At 36.7% G+C, this 21,549-nt stretch overlaps 2 protein-coding genes across 3 annotated transcripts in view; one reads left to right on the top strand and one right to left on the bottom strand.

Moving 5' to 3' along the window:
• Nucleotides 1-7,601, top strand: part of LOC138708671 (uncharacterized) — a 33,156-nt gene extending 25,555 nt beyond the window's left edge. The window contains exons 3-4 of the mRNA XM_069838758.1: nucleotides 5,275-5,491; nucleotides 6,742-7,601. Coding sequence (XP_069694859.1) covers nucleotides 5,275-5,491; nucleotides 6,742-7,506 — 982 coding nt within the window. The 3' untranslated portion in view covers nucleotides 7,507-7,601. The remainder of the gene's footprint in view (nucleotides 1-5,274; nucleotides 5,492-6,741) is intronic.
• Nucleotides 1-21,549, bottom strand: part of LOC138709386 (neurobeachin-like protein 1) — a 686,489-nt gene that overhangs the window by 137,368 nt on the left and 527,572 nt on the right. The window lies entirely within an intron of this gene.

Below are 21,549 nucleotides of genomic sequence, written 5' to 3'. Positions count from 1 at the left end.
TTGGAGCAACAGTAACAAACATAAATGACATCCGGGAGGAAATTAAACACAGAATAAATATGGGAAATGCCTGTTATTATTCGGTTGAGAAGCTTTTGTCATCTAGTCTGTTGTTAAAAAATCTGAAAGTTAGAATTTATAAAACAATTGTATATTACCGGTTGTTCTTTATGGTTGTGAAACTTGGACTCTCACTTTGAGAGAGGAACATAGGTTAAAGGTGTTTGAGAATAAGGTGCTTAGGAAAATATTTGGGGCTGAGAGGGATGAAGTTACAGGAGAATGGAGAAAGTTACACAGCACAGAACTGCACGCATTGTATTCTTCACCTGACATAATTAGGAATATTAAATCCAGATGTTTGAGATGGGCAGGGCATGTAGCGCGTATGGGCGAATCCAGAAATGCATAGAGTGTTAGTTGGGAGGTCGGAGAGAAAAAGACCTTTAGGGAGGCCGAGACGTAGATGGGAAGATAATATTAAAATGGATTTGAGGGAGGTGGGATATGATGATAAAGAATGGATTAATCTTGCTCAGGATAGGGATCAATGGCGTGCTTATGTGAGGGCGGCAATGAACCTCCGGGTTCCTTAAAAGCCAGTAAGTAAGTAATATCCTATGCCTCACTTTGTAGTATGAGCATGTAATACAGGAGTTTTGACATCCCTGTTTTAAACCCGCGCTACAAGCCAATCACTGTAGGAACAGAAGACATCAATATTCTTACTACTAACACCGAACCCTCGGCTTTTTTGACTGCAGATGTTTGCCACAGAGATATGAAATCGTGTCAGATACATACAAAACTTTATTCGCTGAAACGCGCAGTTTATACACGAAACGCGCTACACCAGAGGTAAGGATGTCAAAAAACGATTGAGAAGGCAGATATACTGGAGGGGGGGGGGGAAGGGCAAAGGGCAGGCGGAATACACAGCGGCCGGCGCTGCGATTTCCTTCTTTGCCCTATAGAATGAGCCGTCGAGGGAAGAGCGGGGGGCCACGGTCAAGGCGTGGCGGAGTCGTACACGAATACCCGTTATAGAAAGGGGGCAACACAAAGAGACTTGCATCACTAAGACGAGATGATTAGCTGTTGTATATATATAAGCTGCATCAGCGAGACGCAGCACTTCATTGGACCCAGCCACTCACTGCAACATGGCCATCAAGGTAAGCTCAGTCACAGGCTTTCACGAACTCGGCAATCGAGGTCCAGGTTTCGGCCTGATCTTCGTTATCACGTCTTCCAATCGCTTAATTGTTTCCAGGGTTTCTTTGGCAGTCTTGTCTTCAGACAATTATCCTACATGGGAAGTTGTATCTCATCTTTTCACCACACAATTAATAACTTTTCCGTATTTACTCCCGTAATTTTCGCACTGCAATTTTTAAACATCAAATTTTGGACTTAATTTTTTCCCCGCGTAATTTTCGCACCCAAATGTTTAAATTCCTATTTTTTTTTTTTTGTTTCGTTGTTGGTAACTCTATAGCATCTATTAGATGCTTTACGGTTGTGCTAACAGATGGATTTACTTGTCAACAATGTGACGCTGAAACGTGTGTTCAGGTTACTGCCCAGCGAGTCCTGATGTATTTTATATTTTGATGATCGGTCAATTAATATTAACCCGGCACACTCACAATCACACTCACATTCATACAAATTTCCAGACTCTAGACACCCAGGTAATTTTTCTTCTTCAAGAAAAACTCGCTGGGAGCTGAGCCCGAACCCGAGACCTCCGGATCTGCAAGCCAGCATGCTGACCAACAGTCCACGGAGGCAGTCTAAATTTCTATTTAAATTTTCTTTTTACTTTAATTTTTACCGGTCAGTTAAATTGGGAAAGTACAGCGCAACCCGTGGCATGCCGTCCTTGACCAGTTGTGTTCTTCAAGGTCGCCAAACACCCAGTTGGCATCAGAGGTTTGTTCCTTTTCTCAACCGGATTGGTTCTCCTAAAGGGCGGGAATTAGCATGCGTTTAAAGAAGTGTATTTAGAAATACGCAAACATACGATAGAATCTAACACTGATGCTTTCTTATTCGTTTCAGAAGCATCGCGATTTTTCTGCAGCTACTTTGAGTTTTCACTCATTCTTAATCATAGGCCTACCAGTGTAGTGTGTATAGTTCTTTGAAATATAATACTGTTCTTCATAATGGCATGTCAGTTTTTATTTCCTTGCGTAATTTATGCACCCCTACTTCGAAACGGATTTTTTACCCCAAAAAGTGCGAAAAATACGCGAGTATTACCTTTTCATTTAAAATTCCATACCGGTACATCATCTTTGAATACTTCAGCTTTCTTAAAAAGTAATTCACATTGTATTAAAGTTCGATTCTCTTCTTTTCTCACGTTTCATTTGATACATAAATGAAATTGGTTCTACAAATTGTTCTTCATATTTTATTATTCTATAAACCGGCCCTGACTAAAGAGAATTACTCAACGATCTGAGAACCGGAAATAGCAACCTTCCTTCAAGAGTATAAATACAGCCGAAGGTCGATCACTAAATCTAAAGCTGGCAGGCGAATATAATACGTTAAAATCCTTATTGCTGCTGTTGCTAATTGTAATAATTATGCTGATTAGGAGCTTCGTCTTTCAACATTCTTGTAATGTTCTAGAACTGCGGTTCTCAACCTTTGCAATAACGTACCATGATTATTAATTTAGGACATTAGCTGTATCACTAATTAAGTTTATAATGGTAAATCGTCCAGTATCGCTCCCAAGGTCATAAAAAACGTTCCTATTCTTCAATACCAATAATTGAATGCTTTATTTAGGCGTGTTTAATTAAAACAGTTACTATTTTATTTTATTTAATAGAGTGTTACATAAAATGCACAGAAAACAACTATACAGCCTATGTTTATATTTTCTGACAACTTATAATTGTATTTCTCACTTTAAGAATCATCCAACAGTGGTTCATGTACCATAGGTTGAGAACCGCTGTTGTAGAAGTTATAGATGTCTTAGTTTTCTGTTGCATATCTGTTTCTTTGGGAATGCAGAAAATAGGAAAGATTGGAGAAAGCTGGGTTTGCAGTGAAAGACCTGCCCTTGGGCAGAACACTAAGTGAATGAATGATGCTTAGATTATACGGCTGATGAAGCTTTTTTTTAGCCACGGCGTAGCACAGGCGGTAGAGTGTTTGCAGATCGGAGTTTCACTCGGGCGTGGGTTTGATTCCCGCTTGCACTGATTACCTGATTTTTCCGAGGTCTTAACCAACCGTAAGGCGATTGTCATGTAGTCTATGACGAATTCTCGGCTTTATCTCGCCAAATAAAATCTCGCTGTCATTAGTTTCATTGACGCTAAATAACCTAGTAGTTGACACAACATCTTTAAATGAACAACTAAAAAAGAAGCTCGTTTTCGTTAATCACAACAGTGCCAGTATTTTTATCTAATAATAATAATAATAATAATAATAATAATAATAATAATAATAATAATAATAATAATAATAATAATAATAACTTAATTCATAACAATCGGATATATAGATAATTAGCGTTGCAGCGATATTTTACTATTTAATTAACTTATTATTCCCAGAACATGAATTTTACTAGCAATCGAAAAGTATTGAGAATAAATTTGAATAAGGAAAAGAAAAAGTTTCCTTCCCAGGCAGGATTCGAACCACGGAAGTCTTAGTTACCAGTCTATCATGCTCTGGAGTGAACAAGGCTCTGAAATCAGCTACAAGGGTCGGTCCGGCTTTTTTTTTTGCCACTACTCTACATTACATATCTATGAAACAATAAAATTGTAAAATAAAAAAATCATTACCTCACTTTGTAAGTATACGAGTAAATCTTATTGAAACTACATAAAACACTAAAAATTGACTCATCCAAAGATTGGATATTAGCCTATATTTTTTTTTAATTAATTCAATTAAATTTTTCTTAGTCTCTCATTAATGACGCTATACCAACTAGTAGCTTATTTCGCGTCCATGGGATTGGTGATAGCGAGGAGGGATCTGGGGACAAGAGTCCGAGAATTTGCTAAGATATTATCTGAAATTCGCTATACAGTTGGGGAAAACTTGAAGAAACCCTAACCAGGAAATCAGCGTAAATGCGAATGGAACCCATGCCCAAGCTCAGCTTCAGATAAGCAGGCAAACACGAGGATAATTGATGAACATTGGATTTGGTGTCGGCTAAAGATGTGCAAAGTAATGAATATGTACTTAAAGAAACTGAAGTCCCTAAGAGTGCTAATTGGGATATGAGTGTATAGAATGGAGATTGAGTGTGGCAAGATATGAAAACCAACAATATCATAAAATAGACCAATGACTTCAATAGACTTCAATGACATTTATACACCTTAGAACAATAGAGTACAATCGCAGAAACACAGTTTATGTATACTGCAAGGTAATAGGGCAGAGTACAGTAAATGTACTTAATGCGACAATGAAACGTTTACAAAGATCTAGTAATTTCAAAATATTATTTCATACACTATGAAATAAATTAATTCCATGGCACATACATCGGCAGGACTGATGTCACAGCCCGTTTCATAAGACATTTGAATATATGTTGCGATTCCTGAAGCTCGCGTTATGTATCACAACTTTTGAAGAGAGTGGCGTGAAAACTTACTCTCAAATTAGTTTAGTCATCAGTTCCAACACTTTCAAGGGACCACGGCAGCAGCTCGATGCTCTCACGACGTTTTATAAACTACTAGGCTAAATAATGTAGATGGAATTTGTGATAGCGAGATAGTACTTGGTGAAATGAGAACTGAGGATTCGTCAGGTGATTACCTGACATTCGTCTTATAGTTGGGGAAAACCTCGGAAAAACGCAATTGCTTATCAGTCCAAGTGGGAATCGAATCCACGCCCGAGCATTTCTCCGGGTCAATAGGCAAACTCGTAACTTATACCGCATACACGAGACAGTAAAAGAAATAGTTGCTTCTGTTCAATTGAATTACAAATACAGTACCTACGTAAAGGTAGAAAAGTACACATATACACAATGATGTGTAAAGTTCAGCATCACTCCTAAAATAATAGTTTAAATGTAGGCGTAAATATTACAAAAGAGAATTCAGAAAGTGAATTAGCAGAAACAAATGGAAAGGAGCAACAAATGCTTCACACAAAAGGAAAAAAGCAGTGAGCATTAATAGGCAATGCTATCTGCCCATCAGTTGCTCTAGGACTACATAAACTTTCTCCCAGCTGCAGTTCAATCTGCGAATTCGACAGGATCCTCAAGATTAATCGAGGTGTGGCTGTGTCGAGTACAGGGGTGTGGGGTTTACGTGAATACATCTGGCTTGAAGAAGATCTAGACGAGATCTTTCGTTTGTGCACAAATCAGCACGCTAGCACATCACGGTCGCTAGATATACTGCCCGGAAATTTTTGCCCACATCCAAAACAGCCGCCAGTCGCTCTGGACTACTATCAGCGCCTCGCGCATGTGCGGAGCCAACTCAAGGTCATCTTCGCATCGTAGTCGTATACCAGATTGAACGAGTCCATATTTATTTCAATCATGTTATTAGTCACGAAGTTACAGTGTCAGAATGGATCACCCTGCAAACGTTACATCGCTGTTTCCGTCCTGGTATCCCATGTGTCGGCCTGATTTTAAAGATGTATTCACGTCAAAAGCTAAGAGACAATCCTCGTACGAAAACTTCGGGTTCTCAAACTATTCCATTGCCGCCATATCATCTTGTCGCAATTTAAAAGTGTCATTAAGGCTATAGATCGGTGAAAATAAAGAAGTATTAAAAAATTGAAATTTTGTTTTTAACTCTAAAATAATGTTTCAATTTTCTAAATATGCGCTTATTTTGGCCCTATGACAATTTAAAGCGCTTCAGGGCGAATTTAAAGGGATCAATGCATGCGTGGAGCTGCATTCCCTTTAAACTGATACTCAGCTATCATTCTGATAGACTTTGTTCTTCATTCAAATAAAAACTAATTTTACTTTTCATTCAGTTCATATTTCATGCAGTTATGTAGGAGAAAAATGTATGTGGTAGACCTGTATAGGAAGGAAGGATATCGATAGTATATATCATAATATATAAGTTGTACTTTGATACTCATTTTCTTCATTTTACAATTTTTAACATTTTGTAACACTCAAAATGTTCTAAAGACTGCAGTTTTCCTCCAATCTCAGTGATATTTTCCACAGAAGTCCACAAAAGCATGTGAAGTAAACTGGCACATGTTTTTTTCTGCTACTGAAAGTATTCACTTCACCATGAGTTCAGGATGTGATAAGTTTTAAAAAATTAAAAAATTAACAACTAAAAGGGTAAATATTTTTTTCTCATAAGTAATTGGAAAAATATGAAAATCATGTGTCATATTTTACATACATTTAAATAACAATTATGTAAACTTTAAAAATTGGGACAATTATAATTCAGTATTGAAAAAGATCAACAAAAATTAAGAAAACTAACTGGAATACAAAAGTGAAAATTTGTGTATTGTATGTCTGCATAGTAAGAAATATGTGGTAAAAGTTTCAGATTAATTGGTGTAAAAATAAGTTAGAAATTTCACAGATTCATAGCCTTAAGAAAAGAAATAAATACATAGCATAAATTACCAATAAGTAGAAGTTGATGTGCCTAACACTGTAAGTTATCTCCATCTAAATATGGAAGCACATACTGGAATAAAATCATGTCCGTGGTGTTTCAGCTCTTCATATTCGCTGCAGTCATCGCAGTGGCGCGAGGAGGTATCGTCGGAGCACCAGCGGTCGCAACGTATGCAGCCCCGGGCGCCTACGCAACGCATACGGCCTACGCTGCGCCTGCAGCCTATGCAGCACCTGCAACCTACGCAGCACCTGCCGCCTTCGCTGCGCCTGCAGCCTATGCCGCTCCCATCGCTAAAGCTGTAGCGCCCGTGGCCTACGCAGCCCACGCCGCCCCTGTCGCCTACGCAGCTCCCACAGCCTATGCGGCACCGGCAGCCTACGCCGCTCCCATTGCCAAAGCCGTCGCCCCTGTCGCTTACGCCGCCCCAGTCGCCAAGGCCGTAGCACCCGTCGCATACCCCGCCGCGCCCGCCCAGTACAGCTACGCCTACGACATCCAGGACGCTCTGACTGGTGACTCCAAGAGCCAGCACGAGACCAGGGACGGAGACGTCGTCCAGGGCAGCTACAGCCTGGTGGATCCCGACGGCACGCGCCGTACCGTTGACTACACCGCAGATCCCGTCAACGGATTCAACGCTGTCGTACACAAGGAACCTGTCGCGATCGCTAAGGTGGCCGCCCCAGTAGCCTATGCCGCTCCGGCCGTCGCAAAGGTGGCCGCTCCCGTTGCTTATGCCGCACCCATAGCCAAGGCGATAGCTCCTGTGGGATATGCCGCCCATGCAGCACCGGTGGCATACGCCGCTCATGCCGCCCCCATCGGCTACGCCGCCCCTGCTTATGCCTACAAGCACTATTAAGCCCGCTGATCTCCTGGTCCGTAACTGTGTTCCTGCTTTGTGTACCTCACTTAATGATATCTATGTACTTTTGTAAATAAAACAACGAACTAGTATTCTCTTGTTATTTCTTTCCTATTCCACTTATAATAGTCCTATCGTGCTGACGTAACATTAAGATATTTCGAGATTTACCCGGAAGTCCAAAAGGACTGGTACTTTTCGTAATTTTCCTTAGTATTATCAGACAACCTACTTGTATCTAAAATATGCCACGACCTAAAAATTCTTTCTACGCCAGCACAGAGACAATCCATACGTCACGAACGATGAATAACTCGAAAATCGAAATCGAAAAAGAGAGGAGAATTGGGAGGACAAATTTAAAAGGTACGCAAAACGCGTCCTTGCAAGGGGTTCGGGGCTGCAAGAAACTAACTATGTGAGCTCCAAGCCTGTTGGCCACTAGTCTGACTCCGGATTACGCTGCTCCACTGAAGGAGCTCTAGAAAATTTTGAAGGGGAAAAACCGAAAATGGACGTAACCTCTTAGGTACCACATACGCGAGGGGGACGGAAGTGTGATCAAAATGATCACGGGACTGGACGAGGAGCAGATGGCTGGTTTAAATCTGCACACTGAAATGAACTGTGTCATTTCGCAGTGCAGGAGGAGTCGAGAAGACTCTGTCGTCTGTTGTTCGATGACACCTGAAGAGGAATGATTCGCTAACTGTATAATTATAATAACTACAATGAGTATGGGATAAGTGAGACCGTCTATTTCCTTATCATATAATATATAGTGTTATTAACTATATTACATTTTATTGATTAACGTTTTCGGCATGATATGCCATCATCAGATCATAAGAGGCTATCACTTTATACATGGTTAATACCTATGTTGTACCAATATTAAGCATGTATAAAGCGATAGCTTCTAATGATCTGATGATGGCATATCATGCCGAAAACGTTAATCAATAAAATGTAATATAGTTAATAACACTATATATTATATTATAAGCAAATAGGCGGTCCCACTTATCCTATACTCATTGTACAGGGACATCACTTTATTTTTACCAACATTTTTAACATTAACCTGGCTATACTCGGAAACACTGTTACTCCCCTTGCATTACAGGAGTTTGGAGTTGCTAGTGCAATATGTAAACAAATCATTTTACTAGCTATAGGAGGAGAGAAAAGTAGTGCAGCCATTTATGTTACAGGGAAATACAGTATTACGATTTTCAGTTTGATCATTACTTTTACGGTATTTTATCAAAAGACAGTAGAGTAGTAACAATTTTTTTTTTCACAAACCCAACTCTTCAGGCGGTTATATTCATTATGTAATGTCTACGTTATTCAGCATATTACTAACCTAATTTATTCCTAGGAATTTTGTGAGCACTTCCGTAAGAAACCTCAATTTCTACAGCTAACTTCTTGACCGACTTATTACGACTTCACTACATACTTTCTCTAGCATCTTCTACAACACCTTCTGTCCCCTTTGTTGGCCTTCTTACACTTTTCTTCCTTTCTGTACACTCTGTTGCTCTAAATTTATCTACCAGATTAATGACATTTCTACGAAAATATAACGTAATATAATCAGGAAAGCGTTAAAAAAAACTGTTGTTCACATTCGGTTATATTGTAATTCCAGTTTCCATCATCGTCCTTCATACCTACTAACAGTAAAACAAAACTTTTGTTTAAATAATGCAGTTAAGTACCGCACCATATTATAGGGTACCGTACTTTCGGTAACTCTAATCTTCACTTGTGCTCAGTCCACACAGATAAATTCAGTTATGCTACACACCATACCTGTGTGAAAATAAACTTCAATAATATAAGCTCTTTCTTCTATAGAAAATGCAACATATTTCTGAAACACACTGTATTCTGTACTATTTTCTTCACTGCTAGCAAAAGCGGCCGGGCTGACGTTAGCAAGGACATTAGTGAAAGGGGTGGAAGTCAAATACATTCAGAAAAGCAGGTACAATAAAAATTTGAAGTAAAAATAAAATGATGTCCCTGTACTTCTGCTTATCGGTCAACACCACCTTTCAAAATGAAAAATATATTAACTGCGTTCCCTATTTTTACAATACAGGGGACTTAAAATCGTGCACTTACAGGTGGTTCTCAATGTGCAGGAATATGGAAGATAGCGTATCAGGGACTCACACAACAAAGCTGCAGTGTGTATCCTAGTCTTTTTAATATACATAGGAGATGATTTAAGAGAAAAAATGAAAGACGGTAGTGAATCCAGGTAGGGTAAAGGTTGGTAATAGTGTGATACGAGTAATATTGTGATAGTTCTATTTGAAAATTTATTACAATTTTACTGAGCGAGAGAAGGACCGGTTTTACGCAGGAACTTGTCCACGGACAATTCCAAAATTCTCAGTTGAATGTTTTAAGTCTTTTGGAATTCCTTTAAATATTTTGAAAATTATCTATAGACGTAATGATATATTCTGTTCAGATTTTACGTAATCACCTGTACACCTAAATTTCCTTATATTCTATTTGATTACTAATAATTATTGAATAAAAGTACTTTCCCAAGGGTAGCTTCCATTTGAAAATAAACATCGTAAATAGTGATAACGCAAATGTTTATTTCTATTTTATTTGTTTAGTATGCTGTGTCCTTTTGCAACCCTTACTGGAGGGCAGCTACCTTTGTGGGATTTATATATTAATACGTTGACGCAAAAAACCGATCTTCCTCTCGTTCAGTAAAATTATGTAATAAATTCTCAAAACGAACTATCAGAATATTACTCGTATCACAGTTTACCAACCTTTACCCTATACTAATCAGTAAAGATAAATTCGAAAAAAGTTTTAATATTTTCTGATGAATAATTTGAAAATATCAGCTAATAAAACCAAAGTAATTGCCCACAATGGTAAATTTCAATTCGTTCAAAAATGGTACTGTAGTTAATAATAAACCCTTACAAGTTCCCATTTTAATTATTTAGATTGTAACATAACTTATGAAATAGAGATACTGAAAACAAAATTAATAAATTCCATGTTGAATCTTTCGTACATTACTTTTAACACTTGAATATAAATAACTGATTAAATAAATTCCAGTGGATCTGCGGGACAATAATCAGAATATTACAAAATAAAACAAGAAAAGAAACAATAGCAGCACCAGTGCTGCCATAGAGTGAAAGGATGTACAAGAAGAGATTTGGTAAGTTACGTAATGAAGACATCCTGAAGAATTAAATATCTACAATTTAAATGATAAAGTAGAAAACTATGAACAAAAATGGAAGTAAAACCTGTCTCGAATGACTAATGAACAAACTCCAGCACTGATATAACAGTATCAACCTAATGGCGAAAGATATGTGGGACGTCCTAGGAAGAGGTGGAGTTGAATTCAATGTGAAGACGGAACAGGCTTTATAGCCTAATCCATGAAGTGAAGATGATGATTATTTATTAATAATATATACTTAAATAAGGAAACCATTGTTGCTCGGATGTCTAGATCGTCGAATTTTCCATGTCAGAAAGCACATTCTCATCCACGAGGGCGTTTCTAAACAACACTCTTGAGAAATGTGTTCTCGATTATAGTTTAGTTTGTGCCAGAATATGACGTAGATGACATCATATCTGCTAAACTAGTTGAAAATAAGAACAGAAATATAAAAATACTTTGATAACGTATCTCAGCACTCATTCTCCTTCGCTGAATGTAGTCTGAATACTTCTAAGCATAAAAACTTCTGCTCTCGAAAAGTACAGATCTACCCGTAAACCAGAAATTAAATCAATACCTCTAGTAACTGATGTATCAGCACTGTAACTTCACAAGTACAGTATTGTAATTGAGATTAATATTATAATACGACAAAACATGTTTCAAACAAGACAGTCACATGACCTTCTATTATAGCAACACGAATTGGAATAATGCCAAAGGAGTACTTCGTCGATAATCAATCGTGTTTTCACTTTCAATTTGCTTGCAGTGGAGTAAATAATTACAAAAAATGCGATGTTGTTCAATAACAATAACAACAAAATGAGAACAATTCATTTGAAAATTCGTATCACCTTAAAGAAAATTTCGTAAATTCAGGCAAATATGGGCACTCAGATAATATGGGCAGTCTTAATGTAATGCCCATGTTACCCTATTTATTCGTGAGTTACGATACATCAGATAGTACAGGGACATCATTTTATTTTTACTTCAATTTTTATTGTACCTGAGTTTTTGAATGTACTTCACTCCCACCCCTTCTACTAATGAAGTTCCAACTCCACACAGAACCAAGACCGCAGATAGTAAGCAGTACTGAGTTACTGAGTATAGTACGTTCCAGAAATATGTTCGCGTTTTCCAGTGACGAAAGAGCTTTCAATATTGAATCATATTTTCGCACAGGTACTGTCCGTTTGCCTACGTCGCATCCCGATTTCCCCCACCTGCTTCTGCTCGCCCCTCTGTAAAAGCTGAGCTGTTTTAGCTCTTTTCTGAAAACATTAATTTCTGTTAGGAATTAGACGTTTACGTAATATTATACAGCTGTTTAATTTAACTTAAATAAAAGGGCCTCGTTACGTAATTAACTGTCACGTGATTTCCTCCCTTTCTACAATCCTGCGACATAAACACTTGGACGGACAGTAGATAGCATGTCTGAGTAATTTTATATTTTCGGGTCGGGCAGAAGTGAAGATTAAATTTACAGTACGTACAGTAGGTACAGAATTATTTCAACACGAGTTACTAGTACGAAGGACGAAAGTGGCAATTGGAATTAGATGCAATAGTCTATAGTGCGATAATATGCACAAAAGAACTGAAGCCTGTATCGAAATGAACGGCCACCATTTTCAAAATTGTGTTTAAATATTCATATTATGATTATTTTTCAATTTAACTTCTTTCTTTATATTGTACGCTAATGTGCTGTAGACAGTATACATTGCATAATGAATACGTTCGCATGGATAACTCACTTCGTGAGTAAAAACACTTATTCTTAATACAGTACTGTACTTTGATTAAAGAAAAACCTAATGAAAATTATCAAACTAAAAATCGCGATATTTCCTAGTTTACGTAAATGGATGAACTACTTTTCTTCCTTCCTATACCTAGTAGAGTGATTTGTGTTTTACGCCAGTATCATCGAACTCCAGTCGTGGAGGGGGGAGCAAGCGGTGTTTCCGGTTCTCTAAAGGTATAGACAGGTTAATATTAAAAATGTTAGTAAAAATAAAATGATGTCCCTGTACAATGGTACAGCTGACCTAAGGTTGCGAACCGTAGTGTGAACGATGTTGACGCTGGTGGACATGTGAACGCTACAAATACAATTATGTATGTGAGTACACTTTTGAGCACAGCACAAATAGTTGTTGATTTTTACAGGATTTACTTAAGGAATGACTGTCACAAATGAGTGAGTAGTACAGAAAAACTTTACAGGCGGAAATGGTAGACTTAAACAGGGCAATAACCCATATAGTGGGGATTGTGAAGCATGCACTCGCTGGACTGACTGGCCATCCGTTGAACTAAAACACTAAGGCAAATGTGGGCACCGTCATTCAGGGTATTATGGGCACAAGCATTGAATGCTATTTTTTTAACTCGTTCATTAATATTTTTCTATAGAATGGAATTTTAAGAGGTAAATGTCATTTATATAATTGAAATTTACTCATATACTCTTAATTATCTAAATTATTGTAAAAATACTAATAAGTCCTACTTATTCTAACATTTCATTCCAATTAAACAAAATAACATTCGATGATTTTGTAACTTACTTCTCAAAACCAGGACAGTTGTATAATAATTGTTTATGTTCATTGCTATCATTTTATTGATTATAATACAAATTATATACAAAATTTAGTTTATAGAAATGGAATGTTATCTTATACAAAAGCTAGAATCTTTTTCTTTGTTTTCATTTGTTTGTCTGAAGTTGCCAAAAGAGTGGCAACAATAGTCAACAAATTTAGAACATTTCAAGAGCGTTGGTTCGCTCAGCCAAAGGTCCCGTGACTGATACCCGGCTCCGGAAAAATTTTTCCCTTGCAATTATTCAAGTCTGCTTCACAGAGAGCTTTACCTGAAAGCTAGATTTGCATCCAGGATTACTTTTATAATATCAAATCTGTGTAATAGGAAGACGTTTCTGTTAACTTCTTTATGAAGTAAAAGTAATTAAAACTGGCATGTCAACATAATTGGAAACTCAATATCAAAGAATGCAGATTTGCGATATACTTACAGACCGATTTAGTCCTGAAAGCTCAGCGACGCGAAAGAGGGGAAGTAATAGGAGGAGTGGGGAGAGTTCCGGAGTAGAGTTAGGGCGAGCGGTCGGTAAAGGCAAGCGAGTGAATAACCCAAACACCCCTTGGCGTAACTAAATGGACTCGCCTGTCCCACGCGCACATCTCCGGCGACTGTCAGGACTAAATAATTGTACTGTACGCACAATAATAATATACGGGTAGCCTATAAGGTAATAATTACTTCATAAATTGATAGTTAACCATATACCGCATACTGCACCAACACTATATTAGCAATGAAAAACAATATTATACATTTGAAAAGTATAGTGTTAAAGTAGCCTCGAAAACTGTCAAAGTAACTCGGAAAGTCAAAGTAGCCCCGGATTACGATACGTAGCATAGTGTAGATAAGCAACACAAAATACTGGCTCGAGTTAAATTCCTATAAATTAAACTACCCTATTCAGCTACAACAAATATTAAGTGCCGATGAGATTAAAATAAAAAAGTAGAAAATTCAGATTTCTAGACTACTTGTTGAAGGTTAGAAGGACACTTTCTTGTACGAAATCCGTAATACAAGAATGTAAAACTTGAGAGACAAAGAAAAAAAAACACGTAAAACTGTATGCTCTGCTCCTTTTTTTTTTAATCATCTTTCATTCGGATTGTCGGCCGCGGTAGTGTACTTCGTACAGCGCTGGCCTTGTATGCTCGAGGTTGCGGGTTAGATCCCGGCCCAGGTCGATGGCATTTAAATGTGTTTAAATGCGACAGGCTCATGTCAGTAGATTTACCGGCATGTAGAATAACTTCTGCGGGACAAAGTTCCGGCACACCGGCGACGCTGATATAACCTCTGCAGTTGCGAGCCTCGTTAAATAAAACATAATTTAGGTAACTTCATTCGGATTCGCAACAACTAGCCTACACAAATATTACATCACCTGAAGACGAACCTGGATACTTTTCGTAAACGACCATCTTGTTATTATGCGAAGTTTTAATGTTATCTACATTACCCAAATATGAAACCTTATGTTAGCAATTATAAACATTCAATATTCACTGAGAAAAATATTAAATTTTTACAAGAAATCAGACTCGCCTCGCCAAGTATTATTTCGCTATCATCAATTTCATCGACGCTAAATAAAGTAACATAGTAGTTGATAAAAATCGTTAAATAACGGACTAAAATGTTACAGATATCCGCTGTTTTTTATTCTAACAGGGTATTGCAATTAAAGATCATATTTTTAGAAGAGCATCGTGTCAAGACGACATATGGTTGAAACGAACATTATATTCAATAGGAAACCACAAAAACACATTCAATTTCAGATTAAATGAGATCAGATTTAATCTAAAGCGGACACCAGTACACCAGTTTGTGGGTCACCGTTCTAGCTAACGTGAAGTATATCAATTAGAGAGTGATTTAAGCAGAAATTCATTTCACTATGTTCATATCTGAATACATTGAGGTTCATAAACTGATGTATCTGATACTTCAGTCATAAATTAAAGAATTGAAGCAATATTAAATGGAAGTCTTCAAAAAGTCTGAGTGATTTCTAATTACCGAAAATTGAAGAATGTATTTCAATAACGTTTTTGAAACGAGAAGTACTAAATTGAGAATGGGAACAAGTTGGGAGACGAATAAAATATCATGGTATCAGATGAGGTTGCCATCAATGGAAAATTATTTGTGTGACAAATTTCAAGCATTTCTTGTATATTCGAAAGAATCTATACCAATATTTCTAATTATATACTGAACATCTCCCTCTTACCTCTTACGATCGTGTAGATCTTTTGTCAGTACCTGACAGAGTATTGCAACTAGTAGGTTTAAGTTTCTAAGAGGAATAGATTCGTATTCTTCCACTCCTGATAATTAAAAAGGAAATCGTGACTTTCCGAATACCGATTCTATCTTCGTCTTCAGATGGACCAAAATAGGGCGATAATGGTATGAATCGTCGAAACGTCGTGATTACTTTTTTATTATCAGAAATGGAAAAGTTGTATTCTATAGTTCTTATAAACAATACACCACTGCTTCTCCTTTATTTATACTTCGTTCCATAATATCTGACAGAAGAAGTAAACGTTGCCGGCAGAGGTGAAGAGAAATATAATTCCTATTCAGCCAATGGTAGAGGTCTCAGTCCACGCTTATATTGAAGTTTGGCGGGGGAAGAACGCTTCAGACCGTTCAACTTCAAGTTGTCAGACATTATGAAACGAAGTATAGATCAGTATTATAAGTATACGATATCTTCAGTTTTAGTTAGAAGCAAGCACTGTTTTACAAAATCCGCAATATCGAAGTATGTAAGTTTAAGATATGTGGGGTAAAAAGAACAAAAATCTATACTAACAATAATAAATCTGTAGCCGAAATTTTTCTGGTAATTTTCGATTTTCCAAAAATAATTGGTCCTAACATATATAATTAACCACCCTGAAACCGAAAATCGCATTTTTGAAATTTTTGTTTGTATGTCTGTCTGTATGTTTGTTACCTTTTCACGCGATAATGGCTGAACCGATTTATATGAAAATTGGAATATAAATTAAGTTCGTTGTAACTTAGATTTTAGGCTATATGCCATTCAAAATATTTTATTTAAAAGGGGGGTTATAAGGGGTCCTGAATTAAATAAATCGAAATATCTCGCTTATTATTGATTTTTGTGAAAAATGTTACATAACAAAAGTTTCTTTAAACATGATTTCTGATAAGTTTTAGTCTTCACAAAATTTTGATAGGACTGATATTTAATGAGATAAATGAGTTTTAAAATTAAAATAACGCTATCTAAGACGGTGCAATGAAATAACAAATGACTTCGTCTATAAGGGGCCTTGGGCAACAACAATCGAAAAAGGGGCCTTGGACAGCAAAAATCGAAAGCTATTTAACTATTCCTATGCACAGAAAAGTTGATGGGCTTTTTTGTACATACGTTTTCTGTATTTCTTAAAATAATATTTATGTACACACTCATTTTAATCTCAGAGAATTAATAAACAACGAGAGTGTATTGATTTAGTATGCAGTAATAGTACGTTAGCTTAGCAATCCATTATTTTATAATTCAAATTTTAACTATGCTCAATCGAATCGTGTTAAAATACATAAAATAGACTATATATGCAATAAATGCAATGCAAAAAAAAATTGGGTAATGAGCCAAGCAGATTATGTTGCGCTGTTGTAAAGGTTGTTGCTTCTGAGATTCAAGAGCCCCCACAACAAATTAAAAACTTTCTTATCGGAGTACATCCGTTATCAGCGCACTTTTTATATAATATAATATAATATAATATAATATAATATAATATAATATAATATAATATAATATAATATAATATAATAATAAATATGTAGCCGAAAATTTTCTGGTAATTTTCCCTTTTCCAAAAATAATTGGTGTTAACATGCATAATTATTCATCCTGAGACCGAAAATCGCTTTTTTGACATTTTTGTTTGTATGTCTGTCTGTCTGGATGTTTGTTACCTTTTCACGCGATAATGGCTGAACGGATTTCGATGAAAATTGAAATATAAGTTCGTTGTAATTTAGATTTTAGGCTATATGGCATTCAAAATACTTCATTTAACGGGGCATGAATTAAATCGAAATATCTCGCTTATTATTGTTTTTTTGTGAAAAATGTTACATAATAACAGTTTCTTTAAAAATGATTTCCGATAAGTTTTATTCTATGCAAAATTTGGTAGGTCTGATAGACTTTTAAAATAATAATACAATACGTTTTCACCGCCGCCTCAGATTGTAGCGTTGTTGTTCCTGCAGTAATTCCCATGTGCAAAATATAAAATGTTTGAGTAGGAAGAAAAAACACATTTATTCATTCCATGGCAATGGTACATAGGAGATCGTGAATTCTTACATTTTCGAAAGAAAGAAATATAATTACATATCACTGTTTATGCTGTATCACTATTTAAGTTATTTGAAGGTTTCAGAACCATAGTGGGCCAAGTGCCATTTACTGAAGACGTAGAAAACAAGGGTTAAAATTAAGTTATTACCATAATTCAATGGAACCATATAGCAAGTAATATAAAGTTTACACATTAAAACTAAATGATATGTCAATCTTCATTAAACTATTGCGTGTAATAACAAATAAGAAACATGTTAAAGGAATTGTCATTGCACCAAATGAGTGCTCTCTGGACCAAAATGATCGCAATTTATTTAAATACAATTCCAATTAAGTAACATATTAAACGATTTATCCTTCTAACAAACACGAATGTTCCCTGGATCAAACGTCCTATTTTAATTACGTAATCACTTTATATTTATTTCTAACAGGTGCAGCGGAGCGCACGGGTACGGCTAGTAATATTATAAACATAAAGGATTACAATCAGACATAATGGTACGGTACTAATAATATAAACATGTGTAATAAAGGATTATAATCAGACATATTGATAGGGTATTAATAATATAAACATATGTCACAAAGGATTGCAATAAGAAACAAAATAAGAAAATTAATAATAAACACTCTTTTACATTTTTCTTTTACATGAATAAACTTTTGTAACAACATCGTACTTCTGTCGATCTTAAATAAATAAATAAATAAATAAATAAATATAAATAAATAAATAAATAAATAAACTCTACTGAACAAAACCATTTGAAGCTCAATAACCAAAATCACTACGTGGTTGCTTTCTGAAACTTATGAGATAGTTTCATTTGCACAAGCCGTTCAATGTCGGAACAAATGAATAAGCCATGTTCAGAATATAATATTAGTACATTATGCAACGAGCCTATAATGGCAGTAATTAAGACGCGGGTATGTTCGTTTATGAAACGAGCGCAAGCGAGTTTCATAATTTTCATACGAGCGTCTTAATTACCATTATAGGCAAGTTTCATACGACTTTTTATGCTCGACCATATTTCTAACTTGAAATTATTCATAAGTTTTCATGTTATGGTTATGTAGTGACGAACGGAACTGACCTGAATTGTGAGATGTGCGCAGACGCGAAAGTATTGATTTTTTCCGCGGCACGAATATCATTGACCTTGATATAACCTAGAGAACATTAGTCTTGATATAAGTTGGAAATTGATTTACAATTGAAAAACGAGATGACAAATTGAATTTATTTGAATATTATTTACAATTAACGCTAATTATTATAGTAACACAACATAATCTCCTGCGACAGTATTGGATTTCCAGCCTCCGTGACTTTTCGCTAATTGTCTTTCGATTGCATATCCGAGAATAATCGATACTGGCGGGTTTATACGGTACAAAGGTGATTTGTCATTGGCTGAACAACTGAATTATAATGAATAGGTGTACTTTAATGAGGTGCATTAAAGGGCTACTACGAGGTGTATAATTACTACATTTCTGCATGGTCGAGCATAAAATATAATATAATATAATATAATATACTAGTGACTTGTGCAGCAAATGCTGCAAACTAAGTTCATTAGACGCTCAAATAAACATTTTTCAGATTTATTTTCAACTAGTAATTTGTAAATTTATTTTAATAATATTAGTAAAATCATGAGGTAGATTATTCCGCAGGGCTCATTACCCCCGGCTAATCTCTACTTACCCAGGATTACCGTTAAAAGTATGAAAATCCATATCCCACATTGATATTTAAACACACATAATGAGAATACATTATGCTTTTAATACTCGTATTCTAATAACATACGCGATATTTATCTTGCCCATTCAAATTTATATCACAGTCATCCATAAAAACTAGAAATGTCGTTTAATTCAAAGATATATTACATTTAAATTTAGAAGAGTGAATAAACAAATTTGTTTTCACATTCTAAAATATCCTAAAAATTGAGTAAAAAGCAAATGAAGATATACAAGGATAACATCCACTATAGATCAGGGATGTCAAAGCGATGACGTATCAATATCTCAGGTTATTTAGCGTCTGAATGAAATGGTGATACTCAAGTACCCGCTTAACATTTCCTTAAAAGCGATGTTTCTACTTTATCGTGCTAAAAAGTGAACCTTGTTGGATTTGTATTGCTCGTAATTTGAACACGTAATACAGGCAGTTCGACATCCCTAATATAGACGAATGTAGGGACATGTAAGAAAAGAAACCGCGGGCGTTACGGAAATACGGGAAACATTTGTGTGTGGATAGCACTTTCATCAGAAAGTTGTCGGGAATGTGTGAATGCAGATTAATGTTATTTTAATAACTTGTAGAACACAGATCAGAGCTAATTATTAAATGAAAATATAGCCTAATAGTGTGAATAATAATATTAATTAAGAGTATATAGGAACAATTACATGGGGGAATTTGGGTACGTAATAACGCAATCTCTGCCGGCCATGGAAACCACATTGTATCGCTTGTTGGCTGCAGAGAGCCAAACGAACGTCCTGTACTACGAAACAATGCCTGCTCATTCTTTGTCAACCGTCGCTTGGATACGCACGTTAGCTGTGACTAATTTGGAAACTTAAATCTATGCTGTATATACTGAAGGCAGAAGTACGCATAATCTAAAAATATGCAAAACAATAATACAAAGAGACAGATGGCGAAAATACGATTAGATAACGAAGGCAGTACGATTGCGTGACCTCGGCAGTTGCATTGGGTGACATCGGCAGTTTAATTGAGTGACCTCGACAGTTTAATTGAGTGATCTCGGCAGTTTACTTGAGTGATCTCGGCAGTTTAATTGAGTGACCTCGACAGTTTAATTGAGTGATCTCGGAAGTTTAATTGAGTGATCTTGGCAGTTGCATTGGGTGACATCGGCAGTTTAATTGAGTGACCTCGGCAGTTTAATTGAGTGATCTCGGCAGTTTAATTGAGTGATCTCGGCAGTTGCATTGGGTGACCTCGGCAGTTTAATTGAGTGACCTCGGCAGTTGCATTGGGTGACCTCGGCAGTTTAATTGAGTGACCTCGGCAGTTTATTTGAGTGACCTCGGCAGTTGCATTGGGTGACTTCGGCAGTTTAATTGAGTGACCTCGGCAGTTGCATTGGATGACCTCGGCAGTTTAATTGGGTGACCTCGGCAGTTGCATTGGGTGACATCGGCAGTTTAATTGAGTGACCTCGGCAGTTTAATTGAGTGATCTCGGCAGTTTAATTGAGTGACCTCGGCAGTTGCATTGGATGACCTCGGCAGTTTAATTGGGTGACCTCGGCAGTTGCATTGGGTGACATCGGCAGTTTAATTGAGTGACCTCGGCAGTTTAATTGAGTGATCTCGGCAGTTGCATTGGGTGACCTCGGCAGTTTAATTGATTGAGCTCGGCAGTTGCATTGGGTGACCTCGGCAGTTTAATTGAGTGACCTCGGCAGTTGCATTGGGTGACATCGGCAGTTTAATTGAGTGACCTCGGCAGTTGCATTGGGTGACCTCGGCAGTTTAATTGAGTGACCTCGGCAGTTGCATTGGGTGACATCGGCAGTTTAATTGAGTGACCTCGGCAGTTTAATTGAGTGACCTCGGCAGTTTAATTGAGTGACCTCGGCAGTTTAATTGAGTGACCTCGGCAGTTGCATTGGGTGACCTCGGCAGTTTAATTGAGTGACCTCGGCAGTTTAATTGAGTGACCTCGGCAGTTGCATTGGGTGACCTCGGCAGTTTAATTGAGTGACCTCGACAGTACTATTGAGTGACTTCGACAGTACTATTG

The sequence above is a fragment of the Periplaneta americana genome, chromosome 11 (genome assembly GCF_040183065.1).
Source record: "Periplaneta americana isolate PAMFEO1 chromosome 11, P.americana_PAMFEO1_priV1, whole genome shotgun sequence".
Lineage (NCBI taxonomy): Eukaryota > Metazoa > Arthropoda > Insecta > Blattodea > Blattidae > Periplaneta > Periplaneta americana.
The sequence above is the reverse complement of the archived record's forward strand: the minus strand, read 5'-3'. Positions and strand labels throughout refer to the sequence as shown.